Genomic DNA, 23,616 nt, shown 5'->3' on the forward strand with positions numbered 1-23,616 from the left:
AACACATCCAGGCAGTAGGAGGATGATGGCATGGGTGGAGGCAGGAAATTTGATGGTTAGGGTACTGGGCTGTGTTCTTAGACACACCATGTGTCCTATACAGGTGTTCTATTTGAGACTCAGGATTCTCATCTGTGAAATTGCATAAGAAGTGTCCTCCTGGTTTAGGATGAAGAATATTGCATGCAATGGCATGTGGAGCATCTTGTCAACACTGATCACAAGGCTACATGTACACACCCATTCCAGTTTGTGCAAACACAATGCATAATTTAAAGAGAAGAAAGGTTAATTTTCAGGAAACTTTTTACTCTATGATGTTTAAAGCCATTATTCATTTCCTAAAGATTTGGTACGCATTGGACATAGACTGTGAAGGAAGAATCTATGGTAGTGGAAGTTGCAATGTGAGTTTGTGGTGATGGCTTCTAAAAATTCTGCTCAAGTTCATCACCACTCCCAAATTGATGATGTCACCTGTCATCCTGTGTACAAGAAGTGCTGTCTACCCAGTGAGAGAAGATACAATGTGAAAAATGCCATTGCAGGGTCACTAAGTAACAGAGTTTGGTGGCCTAAAGACAGAGGGGGCCTCTGTCATTGGTCACCAGAATATTTGGTCCAGGAAATGATTACGCTTTAGATGCAAGTGTCAGAATTATTAATATCACAGCATGAGACATTCAGCTATAATACACATTTGTTCCTAAAGGTTGGTAGACTAACGGGTCTAAGGGTAGGAGGACACATACCAAAGAGCCCACCTGAAGGAAAAACCCAATTAGACATGAAGACAAACTTGCAGTGGAACATCCAGCCACAATAAGTCAGGCCTGCACAGCACAGGGAACAGGGTAGGGAAAGGCCAGAACTGGTGACTGCCATAGGCTGAAGGTGTGGTGACATCAACAGGAAATTTATGAAATAAGCCAGTTTGTGTGATTCATGCCTCTAGTCTTAGCTACTTGAGAAATGGAGATAGGAGGATCCTTGTTCAAGGCCAGCCCAGGAAAAAAGCATAAGACCCTATATGAAATACAGCTAAAGCAAAAATGGCTAAGAAAGTAGCTCAAGTGAGAGAGGGCCTATCTACCAACTATTAAGAACTTGAGTTCAATTCTTGATACCATCAAAAAGAAAAGCAAAATGAAATCAAAGGCATCCATACACAAATGTAAAAGTAAAACATATAATTACATTTCACAAATTATCTAACATTATACATAGAAAATCTTACCTAATTTATAAAGTAGTATTAGTAGTTGTAAAGAAATTCATCACGGTTACAAGCAAAATGTCAAAACCAAAAAGACCCATTTTTTATCTCTATGCTAGCAATGGACAATCTGAAAGTAAAATTAAGATCAGCCAACTTAAAAAAAAGTCCACAGTAAAAATATACATAAGAATATACTTGGGCAGGAGGTGTGGCTCAAGTGGTAGAGTCCGTACCTAACAAGTATGAAGCCCTGAGTTCAACCCCAGTATTGCAAAAATATATTCTTAAATAATGGTCAAAAATATTACAAAGAAAATTATAAAATATTGTTGAGGGCTGGAGGTGTGGCTGAAGTGGTAGAGCACCTGCCTAGCCAGCAGAAGTTTTGATTTCAAATCCAAATTGTTGTTAAAAGAAACTAAAGAAAACTCACATAAATGAAAATAGATATTTCATGGGTTGAAAATTATAATAGCTTTAGATGGCTATATTACACAAATCAATCCACACATTCATCCTATTCCTATAGGCAGAATATGAAGGCTGATCTGAAATGCGTGTGGAGTTTCAAGGTACCCATACAATGCGGAAAAAGAAAACCACATTTTGAGGTTACACTTCCAAATTTCAGTTCACATCAAAAACCAAATATAATCAACTCAATGTGATACTGAAATAAGGATAAACAGAAAGACCAATGAAGTAAGAGTACAAAATAAAACCCTATATCTACAGTCCATTGACTTTTAATTAGTGTCAAAAACATCAAATTAGGAAAGAATGTTGTTTTTAACAACAGTGTGACTTTCACACACATTGGTTACTGAAATGCAGTGGAAGGAAATTGTATGCTTGATGCACACAATATCCATAAGTCAATGTCCAAGTGGAAAAAAGGCCTCAATGTAAGGGATAAAACTGTAAAGCCCACATGAATGCAACACGGTTAAATCTCCATGAACATATACGCAGCAATAGTTTATAAAATATAACACCAAAATCACACTGAAAAAAGAATAATTGATAATCTGATTTCCTCAATATTCAAAACTATTATGGATCAGAGACACTATGAAGAAAGTTAAAAGATAATTCTTTCACACTAAGAAAAAGCAAACTATTTCTCCTAATACACTCTCAACACTCAGAACACATCTGGAACCAAAATAATAGGCTTTCCCCACAACAACTCATTGTCAGACACCAGTAATGCAATGGTTTTCAAACTTGGTTCCTTTAGGTGTCTTGGGAAGCTTCATTATGGATCATTGATTGATTTAATAATTGGCCACTGGCAATCAGATCAACCTCCTGATCTCTCTGCCCACCCATAAATGGGCTCATAGTTCCAAACATCTAATCAAATATTGGGATCCCTTGCAACCCAGCATCAGGAGCCTGAACCATCCATCCTTTCACTAGCTTACAAACAGCCTTGTCATTTAGACCAAAGGATGCAAAGATAAGTGCCAGAAACCTGGGAAAGAGACCAATAAAACATACACACAGAAGAAGACCTCTCTCCAGGTACAGCAGGTAATGACACTGAAGTGGCTTGTGAATTGGATTATCATGGAGATACCACTTTGCTTTCCTGATTTGAGGTTATATGATGGTTAAATGGAAGTGGTTCTGCTGTGGCTAAAATACAATGGAGCATTTTGTGTGGACTTCAAATCTGGAATAGTAATAACCATTGGGGAAAAGGAGTGAAAGGATGAAGAGTACCTTGTACCATGGTTGCAGGTTTCCTTTAAGGTTGGAGTCATTGGAAAGAAAATTACTTAATAAGACACCCTGTGAATACCACACCAGAGAAACATATCAATCTTCACTGCCTTCATTCATACATACATTCATTACATGAGAAATCCAATTACATGTAAACTGTGAAACTTTTTCCCTTATAGGAACATCTGCATGTCAATAGGGAACAAACACTGTGTGAAAGTTTTATGAGAGAGTACTGGTAGATATCTCATTAACATTAAAGTCACTGTGTGCAAATTGTATTAGGACTCAAGAGTCTACTATGGATATTACATAGGTAGTAAAGGTCACTATCTGGATGTTGAAATAATAGTGCTAAGAGTCTGGGTGTAGGGATGGTGGAGAAGCACAACCAGTAGACTGCCTGCCTAAAAACCATGAGGCCCTGCGTTCAAACCCCAGTACCATAAAAATGTATACACATTAATATTAGAGGGCACTCTGGGATATGATATTTGTGTCTGGGGTCACTGTGGATATATTTGCATTAGATGACAATGTATAGATATTTTATTAGTATTAAAGGCAACAGTAGGGACATTAAAATGGTAGTGGGGCAGTGTGAATATGAAATAATATTATTGGCAGCCATATGGATATTATAGTAGTATTTGAGTCCACTGTGTAGATCTGATAGGCCACAGTTGAAGACATGAGTGTTTATGTACACAGTATGAATATTTAACTAATATTTAATGCCATATTGTGAGCCACTGTACCAAGGTAAATTGTACACATGAAATGTATGAACTTCATGTAAAAAATCTGAATAAATCCAAGTGATTTCAGGCAGGAAATGGAACAGATTTGTCAAGAGTAAGGGCTGGCCACATATAACCCAGGGAACAACATGATCTCCTGTGTACTTTATGAATAAAGTTTATTTTTGGTGGCAAAGGGCTGACCTCAGGGTTTCTTGCTTGCAAAGCAAGTGCTCTACCTACAGTCCATTTTGCTCTGGTTATTTTGGCTGCTCTTGAATAGGTATGATGGAGATTGTGTGTCCAGTAAAGCTTGGTGGCATTTACTATCCAGTCCTTTGAAAACAATTTACTTAACTTTCAGACAAAAGTGTGAACTCAGGGGCAAGATTTAAGCTCAGATTCAGGCTCTGCTGTATGATAACCACAAGCTTTCATTGTGTGTGTGTGTGAGAGAGAGAAAGTGTGTGTCTTTCTGCATGCATGATATGGTTGTATACATGTGTGTGAATAATCACTCTCTACAGCCATCATCCCATTACCTGCACATATACTTAGTTAAGACATATAAAGTGTAAGAACAATAAATGGGTGGACTCAAACTTTGGTCTTTCTGTTCCCAAGAACAGCTTGTGATATCCCAAGTCTTTCAAAGAGCTCCCAGTCCCTAAGTGAACTTTCCACTTCCTTGGCTCTGAGACAAAGGGTAGATTGCCTGTGACAAACAGGATTCTTCGTATTCTTTATCCCAGTCTTTCCATGCTCTGTCTCTTTGTAATTAACACCCACACCCCACCTGACAAACACACAGAACCTCAAGTCTTCAATGTCATGACCTCTGCCAAATATTTTACAACCTCTGTCCTCTCACACCAAACTTAGCCATCCCCAGGGTCACTTCCATAAAATCTATGATCTCCCCCCATTTTGATTTCAGACAACTACCGACTGATTTATATTCCTTTTCAAAAATGTTTGGTATCAGAAGTGTTTCTAATTTTGCAGTTTGCAAATTTTGGAATATTTGCAACAGACTTTTTGACTTCTTCAAAAGACTTCACAATTTGGTGAACTTGAGATTCCAAAATATAAGCAGGAGATTCTACACTGCTTTATGTTCCTGAGTGTTAATTCACATTGGAGGTTACCCTATTGCCTGAACTTCTGGCAGCAAAGATCAGGACCATCTTTGTAGCATTCTTGTTACTTTGACAATGCCCACTTTAAGAGATTTCTCAGATTTTGTCTACACAGCACCCACCCAGGACTATGCATGTAACAGATTTGTCAGCAAATACTTACCAGCTGGGTGGTAAGTAGCCTATCTCAAATGCGGAAACCATATCAAGAGTTTAAGGAGTTAAAGTGATGAATGAATACAGAAAGGAAGAAAGGGTCTAGCAGACGCTCAGAAACAGGATTTTGTCCTCCACCCACATGGATATATGGCGATGTTTGGGGATACTCTTGATTATCCCAACATTGGGGTCCTACCAACATCTAAAAGGTAGCTAAACAGCTCCCAGGTAATTATCCTGCCCTAAATGCCAATCAATACTGTCTAGAACAAGGGATATTCATCTGCAAGACAGAAAAATATGAAAGCAAAAAAGGAAAATAGAGGCAAGGACCAGTCAGCAAAACTTACAAAAACAAGGTGACACTGGATCCTAACTTGTAATTTGGGAAGATCATCTTCTGAGAGGTCTCTTGCCTGACTTGTATTATCTTCAACAAGAATCTTCATTTTTATCACCTGTAGCATAGCACTACCCATGGAAAATGAGAACAGTAACAGACTATGATATAGAATAAGTACTTATATAATAAGTGCTGAATAGATAGTGACTGATAACTGGAAACATTCACATTCTATGTTAAATCCCTCCCAAAGTTAGGTTACCTTCAAAAAAACATCAATTTCATGGCAGTGTTGGGGTTTGAACTTCAGGCATTGAGGTTTCTAGGCAAGCAATCTACCAGGTGAGCTATGCTCCGGTCTATTTATGTATTTATGTGCAAAAACAGCAAATATTAATGACCCAACGAGTACCATAGAGAAACAGCTTGCATGGCTGGGGTCTCTTCCTTTTCCTTCAGTCACATAACTGGCAGATGCTGAGCAAGAAGGTCCTGCATATCTGTTATGAGACAATAGGATAAACACATATCCACTTACCAATTCCTAGATGCTAGCTTTCCATAGCATTCAGCTCCTCTCTCTTGACTGGACAGCTTAAGCCACTACATGACATGGAAGAACTCACCCTGCTTGTGGCCTGCGTTACAACAAAACCCCATGCTTACAATTCTGTATCACATATGATCCCACTCTCTTACCTGAAAAACAATGTAGGATCTCCATGTTATTAAAGATAGATCCTGCCAGAATGCACATTGATATGATTCTGAGGCTATCTGCAGGAGTATTACTTGGAAGGAGTTCCTCAAAAATGCTGTTTTCTAGCAAATAAATACATTCAACTGCATCTTCTTCTGTAAGCTTCTGGCAGACTCTGCTCACCTGTATAAAGTGAATCTTCTTAAACATGACTGTGCCTGATGTCTTTCCAAAGCTGATCTTGCATTTTCAGTTGCATGGACTCTTCATTAGATGTAGTCTTCTGTTATCCAGTCAGAAGAGTCTGGGATGACTAGCAGTTTGTAGCTGTCCTGAAATCTATGCACCTTCCAGAATTTGTGAATCTCATCACCAGGTAAATCAGGAAATGTCCATCAGTTAGACTGAAATAGGAGGGACAGATAGAACACCTCTACAACACAATCTGTTTTGTTTTGCAGTATAGGGGATTGAACTTAGGGTTTTCAGGAGGGTTGACCCAAACCTGCCAAGGATTTAAAGGTTTTCTTTAAATCCTTGCCTACTTGCAGGGAGACCACAACTAACTATTCCATACAAGCAAAAACCTTCAGCTGATTTAGGACACAGCAATAAAGCATTAGCCATCCAAATGCCCTGTGACTTCAGCTTTGCTTCTGGTACATGAGATTTGGGAGGCAATCCAGGTCAGAAATTCTCAAACTATAACTGACACATGGCTAATTATGGATCCTTTTTCAGTAAGTATGGTGTTAAGTTTATTATTTGATTTGTGTATTTGACTCTCACCAGCCCTATCTGACCCTTGAGGGCATCTGGGTGTTAAAAACATTCATCCTTACACTCAAACTGGGTGTAAGAAGGTATGCTCTCCTTCACCTTCTGTACACTGCAGTGATTCTTCTCCACACCAGATTTTCTAACTCCAATTCTAGTAGGGGAGCACCTCTTAGTGTCATTCTCACAAAAACATTTGATTTACTATAGACTACTAAAGGACTATGTGAATTTTAACCCTATGAAGTACTTTGCACTCAGTGTTTGAAGAAGCCCCCAGGTGATGCTCATGCACACTCAAGTGAGAAAACAATTGCTTTTCTCAGAAGGACATAGGAAAGTCAACCAGACCCACTGGAAAAAATAAATTGTCCAAAAGATAGTACTGACTAAACCCTGTAATTTAATTGTAAGTAAAATTATATCTGCAAGAGCAATATGAAAATTTTATGATTAAGTAAAAAGTTCTCTAGTCATATATATCTGAAGAGGATGTAGACTAAACAGAGTGTCTACACTCTGAAAGCTGGGGTAAAGAGGAAGAGGTTAAGATACGTAACACTTCTACTTACATAAGATAAAGTGGCTTAAGCATTTTGTTGCAGGGGCAGCAAAATCTGTGGAGGAGATTCTGCCAAAGAAGCAGGTTCAAGGAATTTTGACTTCTAAGTTACATTGCTACGCGTGGAATTTGAAAATCACAGAGAAAACAAAACAGATCTTTCACAACACAAGTGCATGAATCTAGAAATCATACAAAATTCTGTGTTCCCTAGAAAGGGGAGGAGAGAGAACATTTTATCAAAACTTGAATTTGTAGTGACTCAACCCAAGATGGGCAAGCATTCTACCAATTTAGCCATGCCTTTTTAATCAGGATTTAAAAGATGCTTTTGCTTTGAAGCACCAAGTTCTTTCCTGGGCCCACAAATTTACTAAAGCTAGAAACAGATGATTGCAATGTCTCTTTTCTATATAAATGGAAGGAATAAATGGACAGTGGAAAAATGTAATGAGGATGACTAAAGGGAAATTTTTTTAGTTGTAGCCATCATTTGTACTGGCCAATTTACTCCATTTGTCAATTAAACTGATATTTTTCTCTTTTTCTACATGCTGTAGAGTCCAAGGTTAACTTCTTTTACTTTTCAATTAAAATGGGCAGTCTGTATCCCATCTCTCTCTCTGACCAACGTAGTAGTAAATGTGTGAGCTAAGACATACAACTTCTGAGATTTGGCACCAGACTCCTGGAGAATCAAGGCCAGCAGTCAGCCTGCACATGCATTTTATCATGTATTCAAGATGAGCCCCTGACCTTCCCTTTAAAAAGTTTTCACTTAGCTGGAGTCTGTGACTTCTACCTGTAATCCTCTCTATTCAGGAGGCAGAAATCAGGAGGATCACAGTTCAAAGCCAGCCCAGGAAAACATTTCTCAAAAAAAACTCATCACAAAAAAGGGCTGGTAGAGTGACTGAAGGTGTAGGCCCTGAATGCAAACCCCAGTACTGCCAAAAAAAAAAAAAAAAAAAAAAAGCTACCTGAGCAAATTTTTCATAAGACCCCATCTTGAAAATACCCAACAGAAAAAAGGGACTAGCAGAGTGGCTCAAGTGATAGACAGCCTGCCTGGCAAGTGTGAGGTCCTGAATTTAAACCCCAGTATCACCAAAAAAAAAAAAAAAAAAGGGACATTTTTGTCTCAGAATTGGGACAGAGCTTTCAGCGGGTTATTCTCCTGTCCACATTTTTGTCTGTTGAGTCATAACCCTTGTTTTCTTTTCCTCAAAACCCTGCTCTCATCATTTGTGAATTGGCATTGAGGTAAAGGGACCAGCTTTTCTTTTTTTTTTTTTTTTTCATTTTTCTTTTATTATTCATATGTGCATACAAGGCTTGGGTCATTTCTCCCCCCTGCCCCCACCCCCTCCCTTACCACCCACTCCGCCCCCTCCCTCTCCACCCCACCCCCTCAATAACCAGCAGAAACTATTTTGCCCTTATTTCTAATTTTGTTGTAGAGAGAGTATAAGCAATAATAGGAAGGAACAAGGGTTTTGCTGGTTGAGATAAGGATAGCTATACAGGGCATTGACTCACATTGATTTCCTGTACGAGTGTGTTACCTTCTAGGTTAATTCTTTTTGATCTAACCTTTTCTCTAGTTCCTGGTCCCCTTTTCCTATTGGCCTCAGTTGCTTTCAAGGTATCTGCTTTAGTTTCTCTGCGTTAAAGGCAACAAATGCTAGCTAATTTTTTAGGTGTCTTACCTATCCTCACCCATCCCTTGTGTGCTCTGGCTTTTATCATGTGCTCAAAGTCCAATCCCATTGTTGTGTTTGCCCTTGATCTAATGTCCACATATGAGGGAGAACATAAGATTTTTGGACTTTTGGGCCAGGCTAACCTCACTCAGAATGATGTTCTCCAATTCCATCCATTTACCAGTGAATGATAACATTTCATTCTTCTTCATGGTCTTCAGTCTTAACAAATCTTACCTACCTGCCAGCCACAAAATAATACAAATCAATCCTGTATTTTTATGTGACCTATGGCTTACCCCACTGTAGAGATACAAAAATCCTGCCTCCCAAAGCCCCTGCCATTGTGGCCTGAAAGGATACTTTGTCTGATTTCCATTTGTAAAAGGTGTGTCTTATGCTCAAATTCAGTCTATATTGGTAATGTTTTGTGTAAACTACAGGTATATTCTAACGTGGTTGCATGAGGGCTTTAATAAATTAGATTATAAATGTCACTTTGATACAGACAGCTAATGTTCAGATCAACTATGTCCTTACTGAATTTCTTTATTTACGTGATCCATCTGTTCTTGTTTGGTGAACACTAATACTCATATCAAGAAATAAATAACAACAATGTGAAAGAATTGAAAGGTAAGCACAGTTTTATTTGAGATATCTGGTGAGTTCACAAAAACTGATCAAACAACAATATGCACCAACAGTTGGTTCCATGTAAAGTTGGTTTTAAATATTTACTGAAATCCTCAGTATTTCCATTAACTTCCTAGGTATGTAAAAATACGAACACTTTTAAGATAGTCAAATCTAAGCAACTGTTACAGAAGAAGAAATGTAAAGCTCTATTTCACCAACTCCTTTGAGGCTGGGAGTGTGCCTCAAGTAGTAGAGTGCCTGCATAAAAACTCCTTTGATGAAGGAACATCAGCAACAAAAGAAAAAGAAAGGAAACTTAAGAATATTAATTTATTTGCCAGGTGTCTTGGTTCACACCTGTAATCCTAGCACTCAAGAGGCTGAGGCGGAGGATTGCAATTTCACAGCAAGCCTGGCTATATAGTGAGACCCTGTCTCAAAAGCACAAGAATAAAGAAGTATGAAAAAAAAGCATTAACTTATTTTTACTATCAATAATTACATTTTTCCAAATAAAATAAAGTACCAATATCATGAATCTATAGTTGAAATTAAGAAACATAGGAGTAAATAGTTTATATACACTTTGCCTTATTTATATAATCTTACATAGATTACCCAATAGACTCTCCAATAATCTCCTAAGAAAACTACCTATATTCCATTTATCTAGACTATGAACAAGTTTTTTAAATGAACAAAATAAATAATTCTTACTTTACTGCTGTATATGGCAGAAATGTACAGATATGAAGAAGAAATCTGAGCACCTTGTTACAGTAAGCATATTTAACTTTGTTCCATGCCAGCCATGAGCAACCGTGCTAGAGATTCCACTGTGGGAAGAATAAAAATTATATTAACAAAGGTTTTCAAATGTTTAAAAATGTTTGAATAAGGCTGTAATAAATAGAGAATTAAAAAGTATTTAAAGATATGCTGTTTTTAATTTAAAACACTGATATTTTTAATGGAAAAGAACTATCTTCATGTTAAATATTTTAAAAAGTAAGATATAGTTCATTTCTGATCATTTTAATTTTGAAAGTAAAAAAGAAATGCATCTCAACCAATAAAGAACATTTGTCCCTTCTGGCAAAAAACCTAGAGCCAGCTCATAACACCATGCCACCTATGGATGGCACTTACTTGTCTATCCCTCACCCAATATAAACAGGGGCAAATGCATCAATGTTTTCTCTCACATAAGTAGTACGCAGTATTTTTTTTCAAATGTTTGGCTACTCTTAATAAGTGTATTACAATCAGAACATGCAGACATGGAAAGAGAGTAAAACTATATACCTTCTTTACAATAAAAAGTTGGGAAAAGAGAGGTTACTCGGTTGTTCCCAGAGACTAACAACTCTCTCTTCTTCCATGACTCATCCACAGACCTCTCTTGTCTACCACACACACCTTGAATGATCAACTATCAAGTCCACATTTGCTTGTGATGAGAGGCAGCCTTCGGAGTTTTTAAATTGCTACCCACCTATCCCTTGTCTCAGAGAAAGGAATAGCTTCAATGGATACACATGAAAGTCAAGAGTGACAAATCTACTCTCTCAGCTGCTCCATTTCAGGTTTAGGAATCCACTGGCATAATAAAATGACACATTAGAAAACAAGCTCTTCAGTCTTAGTGATCAACATGTGATATTCACCCTCCACACTGTCATTCTGGAAAAGTAAATAATTCAAAGCTTGGCACCACTGATAAGGGTCTTTCCAGTTTTGAAAGGGTGAGAAATTCAAATTGTTCATGCCTTAGCAATAAAACAATGACATACAGAATTAACTACAAGAAAACAGAAAAGCTGTAATCTTACAACATGATGTACTCACCATGGGGAAAAGATCCTCTACAGACTGCTTTGTTTAAAATGGTTACAAGAAACGTGGCAGTTTTTAAAATCAGACTCCATTTTCTCTATTGATTCCATCCTAGAAAAGAAAAGAAAATTATAGCTCACATCAAGGTACACAGGAGCTATTAGGCAGACTACAAAATATCTTTGGGGTAATTTCAAATGTTATTTTAGTTTAATCATTTACAATCTTAACTCTAAAGATTAGCTGGGATTACATCCTACCTCACGTTAAGATAAATTTTCCAAAGCATGGCAAAGAAAGAATCATTAGAATATAAAACCCTACTTTTCCCAAGTAGTCTTTAGTTCTGGAGCTAGGATGACTATTCATTCATAAATTCTATACTGTAATTTTTACAAGCATATATTCTCTATAAAATAATGAACACACTAAGGATATGCAACCTTAAAATTTGAAATTATTACAAAGAGACTTTTTAAGTGGGAAAAACCCAACATACATAAAGAAGAACATCACAACATGCTTTCATGTATGTACCACTCTGCTAGCAGGTATCTGTTGGCAGCCAGGCCTATTTACACCTCAGCCCTACCACAGTACTTAGAAACAAACTGGAGACATCAAAGCATTCCAGTTTTAAATATTTTTAGGTGTATACTCTTCTTCTTTGTTGTTTTTTTTTTCTTTTTCCAGAAGTAGTGGGGTTTGAACTCAAGGTCTCCCACTTGCTAGGGATGGGCTCTACCACTTGAGCCACATCTCCAGCCCTTTTTTGCTGTAGCTATTTTTCAGGTAGGTCTTACGTTTTTGCTCAGGACCACACTAAAACTGTGATCCTTCTACCTATGCCTCTTGTGTAGCTGGGATCACATGTGTGGGCCAACACAACTTGCTCATTGGGGGGGTGTTTGCTAACTTTTTCCAGGACGGTCTTGAACTGTGATCCTCTCAATCTCCACTTTTTAAGTACCTGCAATTATAGGAATTGAGCCACCACACCAGGCCCATAATTGTGTACTTTAAAGATGAAGATTTCTTTCAAAATATAACCACAATACCATTTGCCTAGAAATATTTAACAGTTAATATCATCAAAATACCCCTGGGTATTTAAGCAAATGTCACATAGCTTCTGTAATTTTTTACTTTCCTGCCTAAAGTTTGAATCAGGATTATTCCATGAGCTGTGATAGCTGACATGCTTCCTAAACCCGCTTCCTGTTTTTTCTCATGATTTGTTGGAAGAAATGGATATAGTTCAATTTTAACAAAGCATCTGCAGTAGAGATCTTCTCCTCTATCACACAGTATAAGAGAAACACCTTTGCACACAATGGAATTTTATGCAGCCATGAAGAAGAACGAAATGTTATCTATCATTCGCTGGTAAATGGATGGAATTGGAGAACATCATTCTGAGTGAGGTTAGCCTGGCCCAAAAGACCAAAAATCGTATGTTCTCCTCATATGTGGACATTAGATCAAGGGCAAACACAACAAGGGGATTGGACTATGAGCACATGATAAAAGCCAGAGCACACAAGGGAGGGGTGAGGATAGGTAAGACACCTAAAAACCTAGCTAGCATTTGTTGCCCTTAATGCAGAGAAACTAAAGCAGATACCTTAAAAGCAACTGAGGCCAATAGGAAAAGGGGACCAGGTACTAGAGAAAAGGTTAGATCAAAAAGAATTAACCTAGAAGGTAACACACACTCACAGGAAATCAATGTGAGTCAATGCCCTGTATAGCTATCCTTATCTCAACCAGCAAAAACCCTTGTTCCTTCCTATTATTGTTTATACTCTCTCTACAACAAAATTAGAGATAAGGGCAAAATAGTTTCTGCTGGGTATTGAGGGGGGGGAGCGGGAGGGGGTGGAGTGGGTGGTAAGGGAGGGGGTGGGGGCAGGGGGGAGAAATGAACCAAGCCTTGTATGCACATATGAATAATAAAAGAAAAATGAAAAAAAAAAAAAAAGAAATACCTTTGCACACTTTGTGAGGGCAAGAATAAAGCCAGGAGGGTCTATTTTCATCCCTGCAATTATGAATTTTTCCTAGTATCCTAATTTGTTCCTTCAGAGAACAGCCACAGGTTAAGATTTCAAGTGACACCAGCATCACAGTGAATTCTCATATGGACATCTACAAGCCATTGTCATAAAAAAGTCAGTCATCCAGATGTACACCACTGTATTTCAGGGAAGTAAAGCAGAATTATCATCATATTAATAAACAAGGTGGACTAAATAAATACTGAGAAGTATGCTCACGTTAACAGTGGAGGATGGCTGGGCTGGGGGTTAATGGTAGAGTGTGTAAGAATGCATATGGCTCTCGGTTGGATTCCTACCACCAACCTTCCCCACCCTCAAATAAAAAAAAACAGCAAAGGATGGTCCTGCTAAATGGGAAGAAAGAACTCCTGGGTCCCCAACTGTCTACTCAAAAGTCACTGACTTTAGGGCATTTGCCTTTCTGTGTAACACATGTGAACAGTCTAAAAGTAAAATACGGGGTATATTTTAGAGATGATACAAAATACAACTGTGGACTATAATCTGGCATGATGGCCAGAATTCACTTTAAAATGACTCAGCAGGTGTGAGCCAGGTGGGTGGAGGCCATGACTCAGAACTAATCATCCAAGATAACTGCTGAAGTGGTGATGGACATACAGGTTTGCTGTGCTGTCCTCTCTACCTAGGCATTGTTGAAAGTGTCTTTATTAAAAACTGAACAAACCAGGAATATAATCTAAGAAAGTGTACTTGTCCTAGTTACAAGATCTCAGTTTTCTTATGCTCTACTTCTCACAATTGTAGATGATGCCTAGCATAGGTGATAAAATTCAATTCTTTTCTTCTTTTGTAGTTCAGGTGATGAATCCCAGGACTCATGCATTCCAGGCAGGTCCTGCATTTTATCACTCAAGTATTTTTAGGTTTGCAGAGTGGCTGTAGTGGTAGAGCACCTGCCTAGCAGGTGTGAGGCCCTGAGTTCAAATCCCAATAGTTACAAAAAAAATTCAAATTTTAAATTATTTATAGTGTTAAGGGATATGTTGCCAAGATGAAAAAATGATTCCTTGAAAGAAGCCCATTAGAAAGGAAGCTGAAACAATCACAACATAGATGACCACAAAGCATACTTACTGCCACACCCCTAGGCCCATGTGCCAGCCTTCTGCAAACATGAGAGCAAAGTTTAAAACCTTCCTGATTGCTTCCTTCACAAAGCTGACCCAGAAACCAAAGTCAGGGACAGACTACAGGATTTGTAACTATGTTTGAACACTGATACCCATATTTTAACCTAATGCAGTCACAGAAAAACCTCATCAGTGCAAACATTGCACTGGACTCGAAAACGAGCCCAGTTCAGATGGGGCCCTGCATTTACTGTGCATGATACCAGCATGAGGGTCTAGCAGTGCAGAAGACCCAAAAACACAAGCTTCCATCCTGTGATGGTCATTCAGTTTCACCAGTGAACCTGGGACAAGCAGTTCCAACGGCTGTCATACTATGCATTCTTCACATTCACAGTGAGCTGGTATGTTCTCTTACTGCACCCTTGCAGCCCATGAATTAATAGCTGTCCTATTGTGCAATCTCACATGTTCACACTGATCTACTATGCTCCAAGTTTTTGGTTTTTTTATGCAGTCCTAACATTTGAAATTAGGTTCTGGTGTTTGCTAGGCAGGCGCTCTATCACCTGAGTAACATCTGCAGCCTTTTCTTGCTTTAGTTATTTTTTAGCTAGGGGCTTGTTTTTCTGTCCAGGGCCAGACTCAGACAACTCCAACACACAACCTCCACTATAGGCTGGGATGACAGGCATGTGTCACCACACCCAGTTTCTTGATTGAGGTAAGATCTCACTAAGTTCTTGACCAAGCTGTCCTCAAAGCACAATCCTCCTGATCTCCATCTCCAGAGTAGCTGGAATTACAGGTGTGAGCCATTGTACCCTGCAGATCTGGTGTACTCCTGTCATACAGCTGCAGCTCTTATTACACAGCTGCAGACATTCCAAATGAACTCAAGTACAGTGCACAGTGGAAGCTGACTGTGGCAGCACAGTTCTCACATTTTTCTTGGGTATAACTTCTAGTAGTTGGGCGCACAACTGTAACCTCATTTAACCTGCTTTTTCTTAAGAGAAGATCCTGCAGACAGTAGTTTAATAACTAAAAATTCCAAGCTGGGGCACTGCTGTCTGCCTGTCATTCCAAGCTATGCACGAGGTTGAGGTCAGAAGGACTAAGGTTCCAGGCCAGTTTGGGCAAAAAAAGTTCATGAGACCCTATCTCAGTGGACAAAAACCTATGTGGTGGCATGTGCCTGTCATCCCAGCTACAGCAGGAAGCATAAAATAAAAAGGATGGCAGTCCAGGTCAGCCTGGGCAAAAAGCGAGACCCTATCTCCCTAATAACCAGAGTCTCAAGTGGTAGAGCACCTTGCCAGCAATTGCAGGGCACTGAGTTCAAATCCCAGTACAGCTAAAAAAGAAAGGAAAATACATATATATTCAAAATCCCAAAGCAGGCAGACATTCCCTTTTGCCCAGCTTCCCTCTATCTCAATGGCCACACCTTCTCTTACCTACCTTTTCTCTTAAAAGACATCGATCATGGATGGTTGATAGATATCTGTAGTGAATTTTAATCAACTGATCTAAATCCTTGGCTTCCTCTACTTGGTGCTGAAAGTCCAACCCTGTACTGTGAAGAATCTTGGAAGAGAAAGACAAAAATTTTAATTATAAACCTTTGAGTTTTATGTGTTGCACACAAAACTTTCTACCAAACTCTTCTATTGTCCTCAAATTCTTCCTTCAATAATCACACCCCTGATTTAAGGCTGACTGGATATGACTGGACACCTTAGTGACAACTTAGTGGCTGGGCCAGTCCTTGGCACACCCACTTGTACAATGAATTAACACTCACCTTTAGAATAACGAGACTCACTGGCAGGAAGAATCAAGTCTATCTAGCCACAAGAAAATGCACTGATTTTAAAAGTTATCGGATAAATTTGTTGTAAATATAAGTATGATTTTTACAAAACAATAATTTCAATGGACTTATGTTTTAGTAAGTTCCACTTTTTATACACAGTATTGGTCTTTCTGTGAAAGGAACATAGATCTACTTCAAATGGAAAATACAAAACAAAGTAAAAACTTACGCTCCTACTTAAATTTTACTTTTAATAATTAAGGACTTAATGCTGGCCCTGTGAGGGGCAGTACTGCCGTCAGGCAAAGCAGAGCACCTTGGCTATATCTTTCACATCTGATGCACAGGCTTGAAAGGATCACTTCATCCTAATGAGATGTTTTGAACTTATATACTGGAATGGGGATAAATGGAGAGGTACATTTTTTAGAAGCAAGTTTTAAACCCCAAATGAGTCCAATTTTCTAGTTACATTTCTATGGTTTTAATATCTGAACTCCTCTTTCAAAAGTTCTTGTGGAACTGTTTTTAAGATATCTAAGAACAGCAGTTTCACTTATGTTATAGGGAATTTTTGCTTTTTTTTTTTAAAGTAAATAGGAGGATCTAAGATGGCGACTAGGGTGCAGAAACAGACAGCATGAGCTCTGTGACTCCAAAACATTGCTGAGACGCTGGAGCCACATTTGGCAGAAATAAAGCACCAAGGAGAATCAAAACTTCAACACCCTGAACTCTTAGCCCATGGAAAGTTTCTCCATGCCACTTTACACTGAGAAAACAGGTGGGCCGCTGCCGTTGCCACCACTGGCTCCAAACCTGCCTGTGAGGCATTCAGCCAAGCATCTCAAGGAATTCCCCCAACCAACCCCAGGATAAACCAACATAGCCCTGGCCATACTGACACCTCCCCGCCCCCAAAAAACTGAACAATAAACAGTGAACTGTAATCTAGCATACAGCGAAAGGGGTGGGATTGCTGAAAGTACACCCAAGAAGGTGGGAAGGGCAAGGAGCTAATATCCATGAGAACTATCAGTAAACAAATGCTGGAAAGGCAGGAAGGCCAACAGCAGTCGGGTGACAAACCACTCCCTGAAGCACAGCAGGTAGATCACAAAGCTCATCTCCTGAGCCAGTGAGCAGCACCCAACGTCAACCTGCTCCGCAAAATTGAAAAACAAACAGCGAACCCTCACAACATGCTGACAGCAGGGGCCAGCTGATGGAACACAGACCCTGCCCCAGAGGAAGGGGGGGCAAGGCAAAGAAACAAGCCCCCAGTAAACAAGCACAACAAAAAGCCACCTCTAAAGCAGGACAACTAATGGACTACAGAGATGATCTCCTTAACCTGAGGACACCATACAATATTGAACTGCCACGCCTCACTGGGTGAGGAGCTGACCAAGCAGTTACAGCTGAAAGGCAGAAAAACAAAACAATATCCACAAGCAAATCACCTGGTGAGACAATGATAGAGCTTCTCCTTAAATGCTAACACCAGGTCTGGCTGCTGGAGGAGTAACACCAGAATCTTAGTAAACTAAGACTAAAATTCTACTGTTCCTGAACTTGGAGGATTTTTTTTGTTTTTTTGTTGATTTCATTAGGTTTTTATTTTTTTTTTGCTTGTTTTATTATTCTGGGTTTTCTATTTTTACTTTTACTCCTATTATCTTTCTTTTTCTCTTTCTATACTATCAACTTTACCATCATCATCATCTCATTCCAATGCTCACCCCCTTCACTCTCCATCCTCCTCCTGTGCTAAAACCCAATGTTCCCTTCTCCAACAACTCATTCTGCCCCTTTTCACACACTCTCTTCACCCAGCACACACTTCCCCTCCCATTCTCCCCCAACCTGTCTCCATACTACCACTTCTTCCTTCACATTCATCACCCACTGAACAACCTACTATACCAACTTGACACAAACCCAAACCCCTCCATTCCCTGACATAAGCACCCTATTCTACAACAACAGAAATACACCCAAACATACACAAGGACCACAAAAACCAGCAGTCCCTGCACTGCTTCCCTCATTCACCCACCTCACTTTCTGGCTCTTCTTTTAGTCCCACCCTATCCAATTCCCCAAATTTCTATAGTCAGCCTTAAAAACATTAACCCCCCCAACTCCTACTGCTTATATATTACCACCAAGGGATCTTCAACATAACACCTAAACTACTACTCAGGTATTAAACCTATGAACTATTTAATACTAAGTTACACCTAAACCACGGACAGAAACAGCACACCACCTTAGCTAAAAAACCAAGACAGCCACAAAACAAAAATTAAATCAAGATAAGAAAACTGGTGATTAAAACCACCAACTAGAATATCAAGAACATAGCTGCACAGATCAAGTGGAGCAATGGGAAGAAGAAAAAGGGATGGAAACCACTCTCCCCCAAAAAGGATTTAATACAGGATTGAGAGAGAAATGAAGAAAACAGATACCCAGTTCCAGACTCCAACAAAACAAAGATAAATGACACCAAAGAACCCAACGATGTCCACAAGAATACCCTCAAAAAAGAAATCCTGCAAGTAATCACTGAGAATTTCAGGGAGATTATACTAGACACAGTTACCCAAACCATATAAGATACACTAAAGAAATTTCAAGACACCAAAAATAAAGAATATGAGAAAACACAAAAACAAATAAATGAACTCATAGGAGCCCTAAATAAACACCAAAGTGAAAAAGAGAATATATAAACAGAGAGATAAATGAATTAAAAGTGAAAATAGAAAATATTGAAGAGGAAGTGACACATGATATGTAAAACTTGAGAAAAAAGAATGAAACAGAAACACAAAACACAGCTGAAGGTCACTCCAGCAAATTGGAACATGCAGAAGGCAGAATCTCTGAACTTGTAGATAAAATGGAAATTAAAGGAAAAACTGAAGAGCTGTTAGTCAAACAACTCAAGTCCTGCAAAAGGAATATGCAAAAACTCACCAACTCCATCAAAAATCGAACCTGAGAATCATGGGCATTGACTAAGAAGAGGTCCAAGCAAAAGGGATTTGTAATATAGTCAATAAAATAATACCAGAAAATTCCCCAAATTTAGAGAAAGTTATGCCCATTCATGTACAGGATGCCTCCAGGACACCAAACAAAGTGGACCAAACCAGAATTTTCTCACAACATATTATCATTAAAACAACAAGCAGAGAGAATAGGGAAAAAATATTGAAGAATGTAAGAAAGAAAAAACAAATAAGATACAAAGGAAAACCCATAAAAACCACAGCAGATTTCTCAAAGGAAACCTTAAAAGCAAGAAGGGTATGGAGTGAGGTATTCTGGGCACTGAGTGAAAATAACTTCAACCCTAGGATAGAGATTCCAAGATGGCAGCTAGAGGGAGGAAGCAGAAAGCATTCTTCCTAAAGTGAAATCTTGGAGAGACGCTGGAGATACGCCTTGCAGGAAAAACCACCAAGAAGAGGCAAAACTCCAACTCCTCCACACCCCCAGCCCAGGCATAGCACCCCCACTCATGTTAAATGGAAAGAAAAGACAAGGAATCGGAGCATAACATTGATCCAGCTGTATACAATCAAACCCTGAAACAACAAAAACAACTAAATACCTAAAAACAACATACCTAAAATATTAACACTTGACGTTAATAGACTTAACCCCCCCATCAAAAGACACTGTTTGGCAAACTGGATTAAAAAGGAAGATCCAACACTCTGTTGTTTACAGGAAACCCATCTCATTGACAGAAACAAGCACTGGCTTAGGGTGGAACGCTGGAAGATTTACCAAGCCAATAGACCCAAAAACAGGTAGGAGTAGCAATACGTATCTCAGACAAAGTAGACTTCAAACTTACATTGATCAAATGAGATAAAGAACACTCCATACTAATAAAAGGAGAAATACACCAAAAGGAAATAGTAGTTATCAACCTATATGCACCCAACATCAGTGCACCCGATTTCATCAAACATACTCTGAACGACCTAAAAGCATACATAAAAATCAATAAAGAAGTTCTAGAACTAAATCACACCAAGATCAAAGGGACCTAGCTGATGTCTACAGAATATTTCATCCAACATCCACACAATATACTTTCTTCTTCAGTAGCCCATGGAACCTTCTCCAAAACTGATCATATCTTAGGGCACAAATCAAGCCTCAGCAAATATAAAAAAATATTATATCTGATCACAATGCATTAAAACTAGAACTCGACAACAAAAACAACAGCAGAAAATATGCAAACAATTGGAAGCTGAACACCACATTTCTCAATGATCAGTGGGTCATCAATGAAATAAAAGAGGAAACTAAAAAGTTCCTGGAAGTCAATGAAAATGAAAACACGACCTATAGGTTATGACCTATGGGACACAGCAAAGGTAGTCCTAAGAGGAAAGTTTATAGCCATGAGTGCATATATTTAAAGGACAGAAAGATCTCAAATCAATGACCTACTGCTACATCTCAAACTCCTAGGAAAACAAGAACAAGCAAAACCCAAAAGAAGCAGGAGATAAATAATAAAAATTAGGGCCGAAATTAATGAAACAGAGACCAAAAAATACCAAAGAATCAATGAAAAAAAAGCTGGTTCTTTTTTCTTTCTTTCAGGGGAGAGGTCAAATGTAGTCGCCCACTACCACAAATTAGGCAGTCGAATTTCCCACATTTGGGGAACTTGCAGGGGTCAGCACATCCAGAGTGCAATGGATAAACCTTGCACTGCGAAAACCACCTTCGTGATCATGGTATCTCTCTTGCCAGGTATATATAAAGAAAAAAGCTGGTTCTTTGAAAAAATACACAAGATTGACAGACCCCTGGCAAATCTGACCAAAATGAGGGGAGAAAAAAACCAAAATCAGTAAAATCAGAAATGCAAAAGAGGAAATAATAACAAACACCACGGAAATCCAGCCAATCATCAGAGACTACTTTGAGAACCTATATTCCAAAAGATTTGAAAATCTTCAAGGAATGGACAAATTTCTAGATACTTATGACCATCCAAAACTGAACCAAGAGGACATTATCCACCTAAATAGATCTATAACACAAAATGAAATTGAAGCAGCAATCAAGAGTCTCCCAAAAAAGAAAAGTCCAGGACCTGATGGCTTATCTGCTGAATTCTATCAGACCTTTAAAAAAGAATTAATACCAACTCTCCTAAAACTTTTTCCACAAACTGAAAGGGAAGAAATACTGCCTAACTCATTCTATGAAGCCAGTACTATACTCATCCCAAAACCAGACAACGACAACCCCAAAAAGGAGAACTATAGGCCAATCTCCTTAATGAACATCGATGCAAAAATCCTCAATAAAATAATGGCAAACAGAATCCAACAACATATCAGAAAGATCATTCACCACAACCAAGTTGGTTTCATCCTAGAGATGCAAGGATGGTTCAACATACACAAATCTATAAATATAATATAGCACCTTAATAGAAGCAAAGACAAAAACCATTGATCATCTCAATAGATGCAGAAAAAGCCTTTGATCAGATCCAATACCACTTCATGATAAAAACTCTAAGAAAAGCAGGCACAGAAGGAAAGTACCTCAACCTTATAAAGGCTATGTATGACAAACCTATAACCAACATCATACTTAATGGAAAAAAACTGAAACCACTTCCCGTAAAATTCAGGCATGAGACAAGGGTGTCCACTATTCCCACTCCTATTCAACATAGTACTGGAATTTCTAGCCAGAGCAATTAGGCAAGAAGAAGAAACAAAAGGAATACAAATAGGTAAAGAAACTGTCAAAATATCCCTGTTTGCAGACAACATGATCCTATATCTTAAAGATCCAACAAACTATCCAAAAACTCCTAGATACCATAAACAGATTCAGCAAGGTGGCAGGATACAAAATCAACTTACAGAAATCAGTAGCTTCTCTATACACCAACAATGAACAAATTGAGAAATAATATATGGAAATAATTCCATTTACAATAGCCTCAGAAAAAATCACATACCTAGGTGTAAACTTTACAAAGGATGTGAATGATCTCTACAAGGAAAACTATAAACTTCTGAAGAAAGAGACTGAGGAAGACTACAGAAGGTGGAGAGATCTCCCATGCTCATGGATTGCTAGAATCAACATAGTAAAAATGGGTATACTACCAAAAGCAATCTACATGTTCAATGCAATTCCCATAAAAATCCCAATGACATTCATCACAGAGATTGAAAATTCTACCCTAAAGTTCATTTGGAAATGCAAGAGACCAGGAAAAGTCAAGGGAATATTGAGAAAAAAGAGCAAGGCTGGAGGTATCACAATACAGACTTCAAACTATATTACAAAGCAGTAGCAACAAAAACAGCATGGTACTGGCACAAAAACAGACATGAACACCACTGGAATAGAACAGAGAACCCAGATATGAAACCACACAGCTATGCCCACCTTATTTTTGACAAAGGCATGAAAAACATATGTTGGACAAAAGACAGCCTCTTCAACAAATGTTGCTAGGAAAAGTGGTTATCTGCCTGCAGAAAACTGAAATTAGATCCGTATTTATCACCCTGTATTAGTATCAACTCAAAATGGATCAAGGACCTAAACATCAGACCCGAAACTCTGAAGCTAGTACAGGAAAGAGCAGGGAATACTCTGCAAGCAACAGGTACAGACAAGGACTTCCTCAACAGAACCCCAACAGCTCAGCTACTAAGAGAAAGGACAGACAAAAGGGACTACATAAAATTAAAAAGCTTCTGCACAGCAAAAGAAATGCTTTCTAAACTCAAGAGATCACCCACAGAGTGGGAGAAAATATTTGCTAGCTGTACATCAAAGGACTAAAAACTAGAATATAGAGGGAGCTCAAAAAACTAAACCAATTAAAGAAATGGGCGACTGAACTAAACAGAACTTTTTCAAAAGAAGAAATTCAAATGATCAAAAAACACATGAAAAAATGCTCACCATCTCTGGCCATAAAGGAAATGCAAATTAAAACCACACTAAGGTTCCACCTCACCCCTGTTAGAATAACTATCATCAAAAACCACCAACAACAAATGTTGGCAAGGATGT

General features: G+C 38.6%; 2 protein-coding genes and 1 non-coding gene across 3 annotated transcripts in view; 1 reads left to right on the forward strand and 2 right to left on the reverse strand.

Moving 5' to 3' along the window:
* LOC109680562 (uncharacterized) overlaps positions 1–23,616 on the forward strand; it is a 472,009-nt gene that overhangs the window by 84,722 nt on the left and 363,671 nt on the right. The gene's annotated exons all lie outside the window — the stretch shown is intronic.
* LOC109675239 (gamma-tubulin complex component 5-like) overlaps positions 9,703–23,616 on the reverse strand; it is a 46,843-nt gene continuing 32,929 nt past the window's right edge. Inside the window, 5 exon segments of the mRNA XM_074061838.1 lie at positions 9,703–10,548; positions 11,561–11,613; positions 11,615–11,659; positions 14,707–14,790; positions 16,153–16,292. Of these exon segments, the coding sequence (XP_073917939.1) occupies positions 10,502–10,548; positions 11,561–11,613; positions 11,615–11,659; positions 14,707–14,790; positions 16,153–16,292 (369 nt within the window). The 3' untranslated portion in view covers positions 9,703–10,501.
* Positions 21,159–21,320, reverse strand: LOC141419359 (U1 spliceosomal RNA). The gene has a single exon (XR_012444137.1). It is a non-coding gene; the product is annotated as a U1 spliceosomal RNA (small nuclear RNA).

The sequence above is a fragment of the Castor canadensis genome, chromosome 19 (genome assembly GCF_047511655.1).
Source record: "Castor canadensis chromosome 19, mCasCan1.hap1v2, whole genome shotgun sequence".
NCBI classification, from domain to species: Eukaryota; Metazoa; Chordata; class Mammalia; order Rodentia; family Castoridae; genus Castor; species Castor canadensis.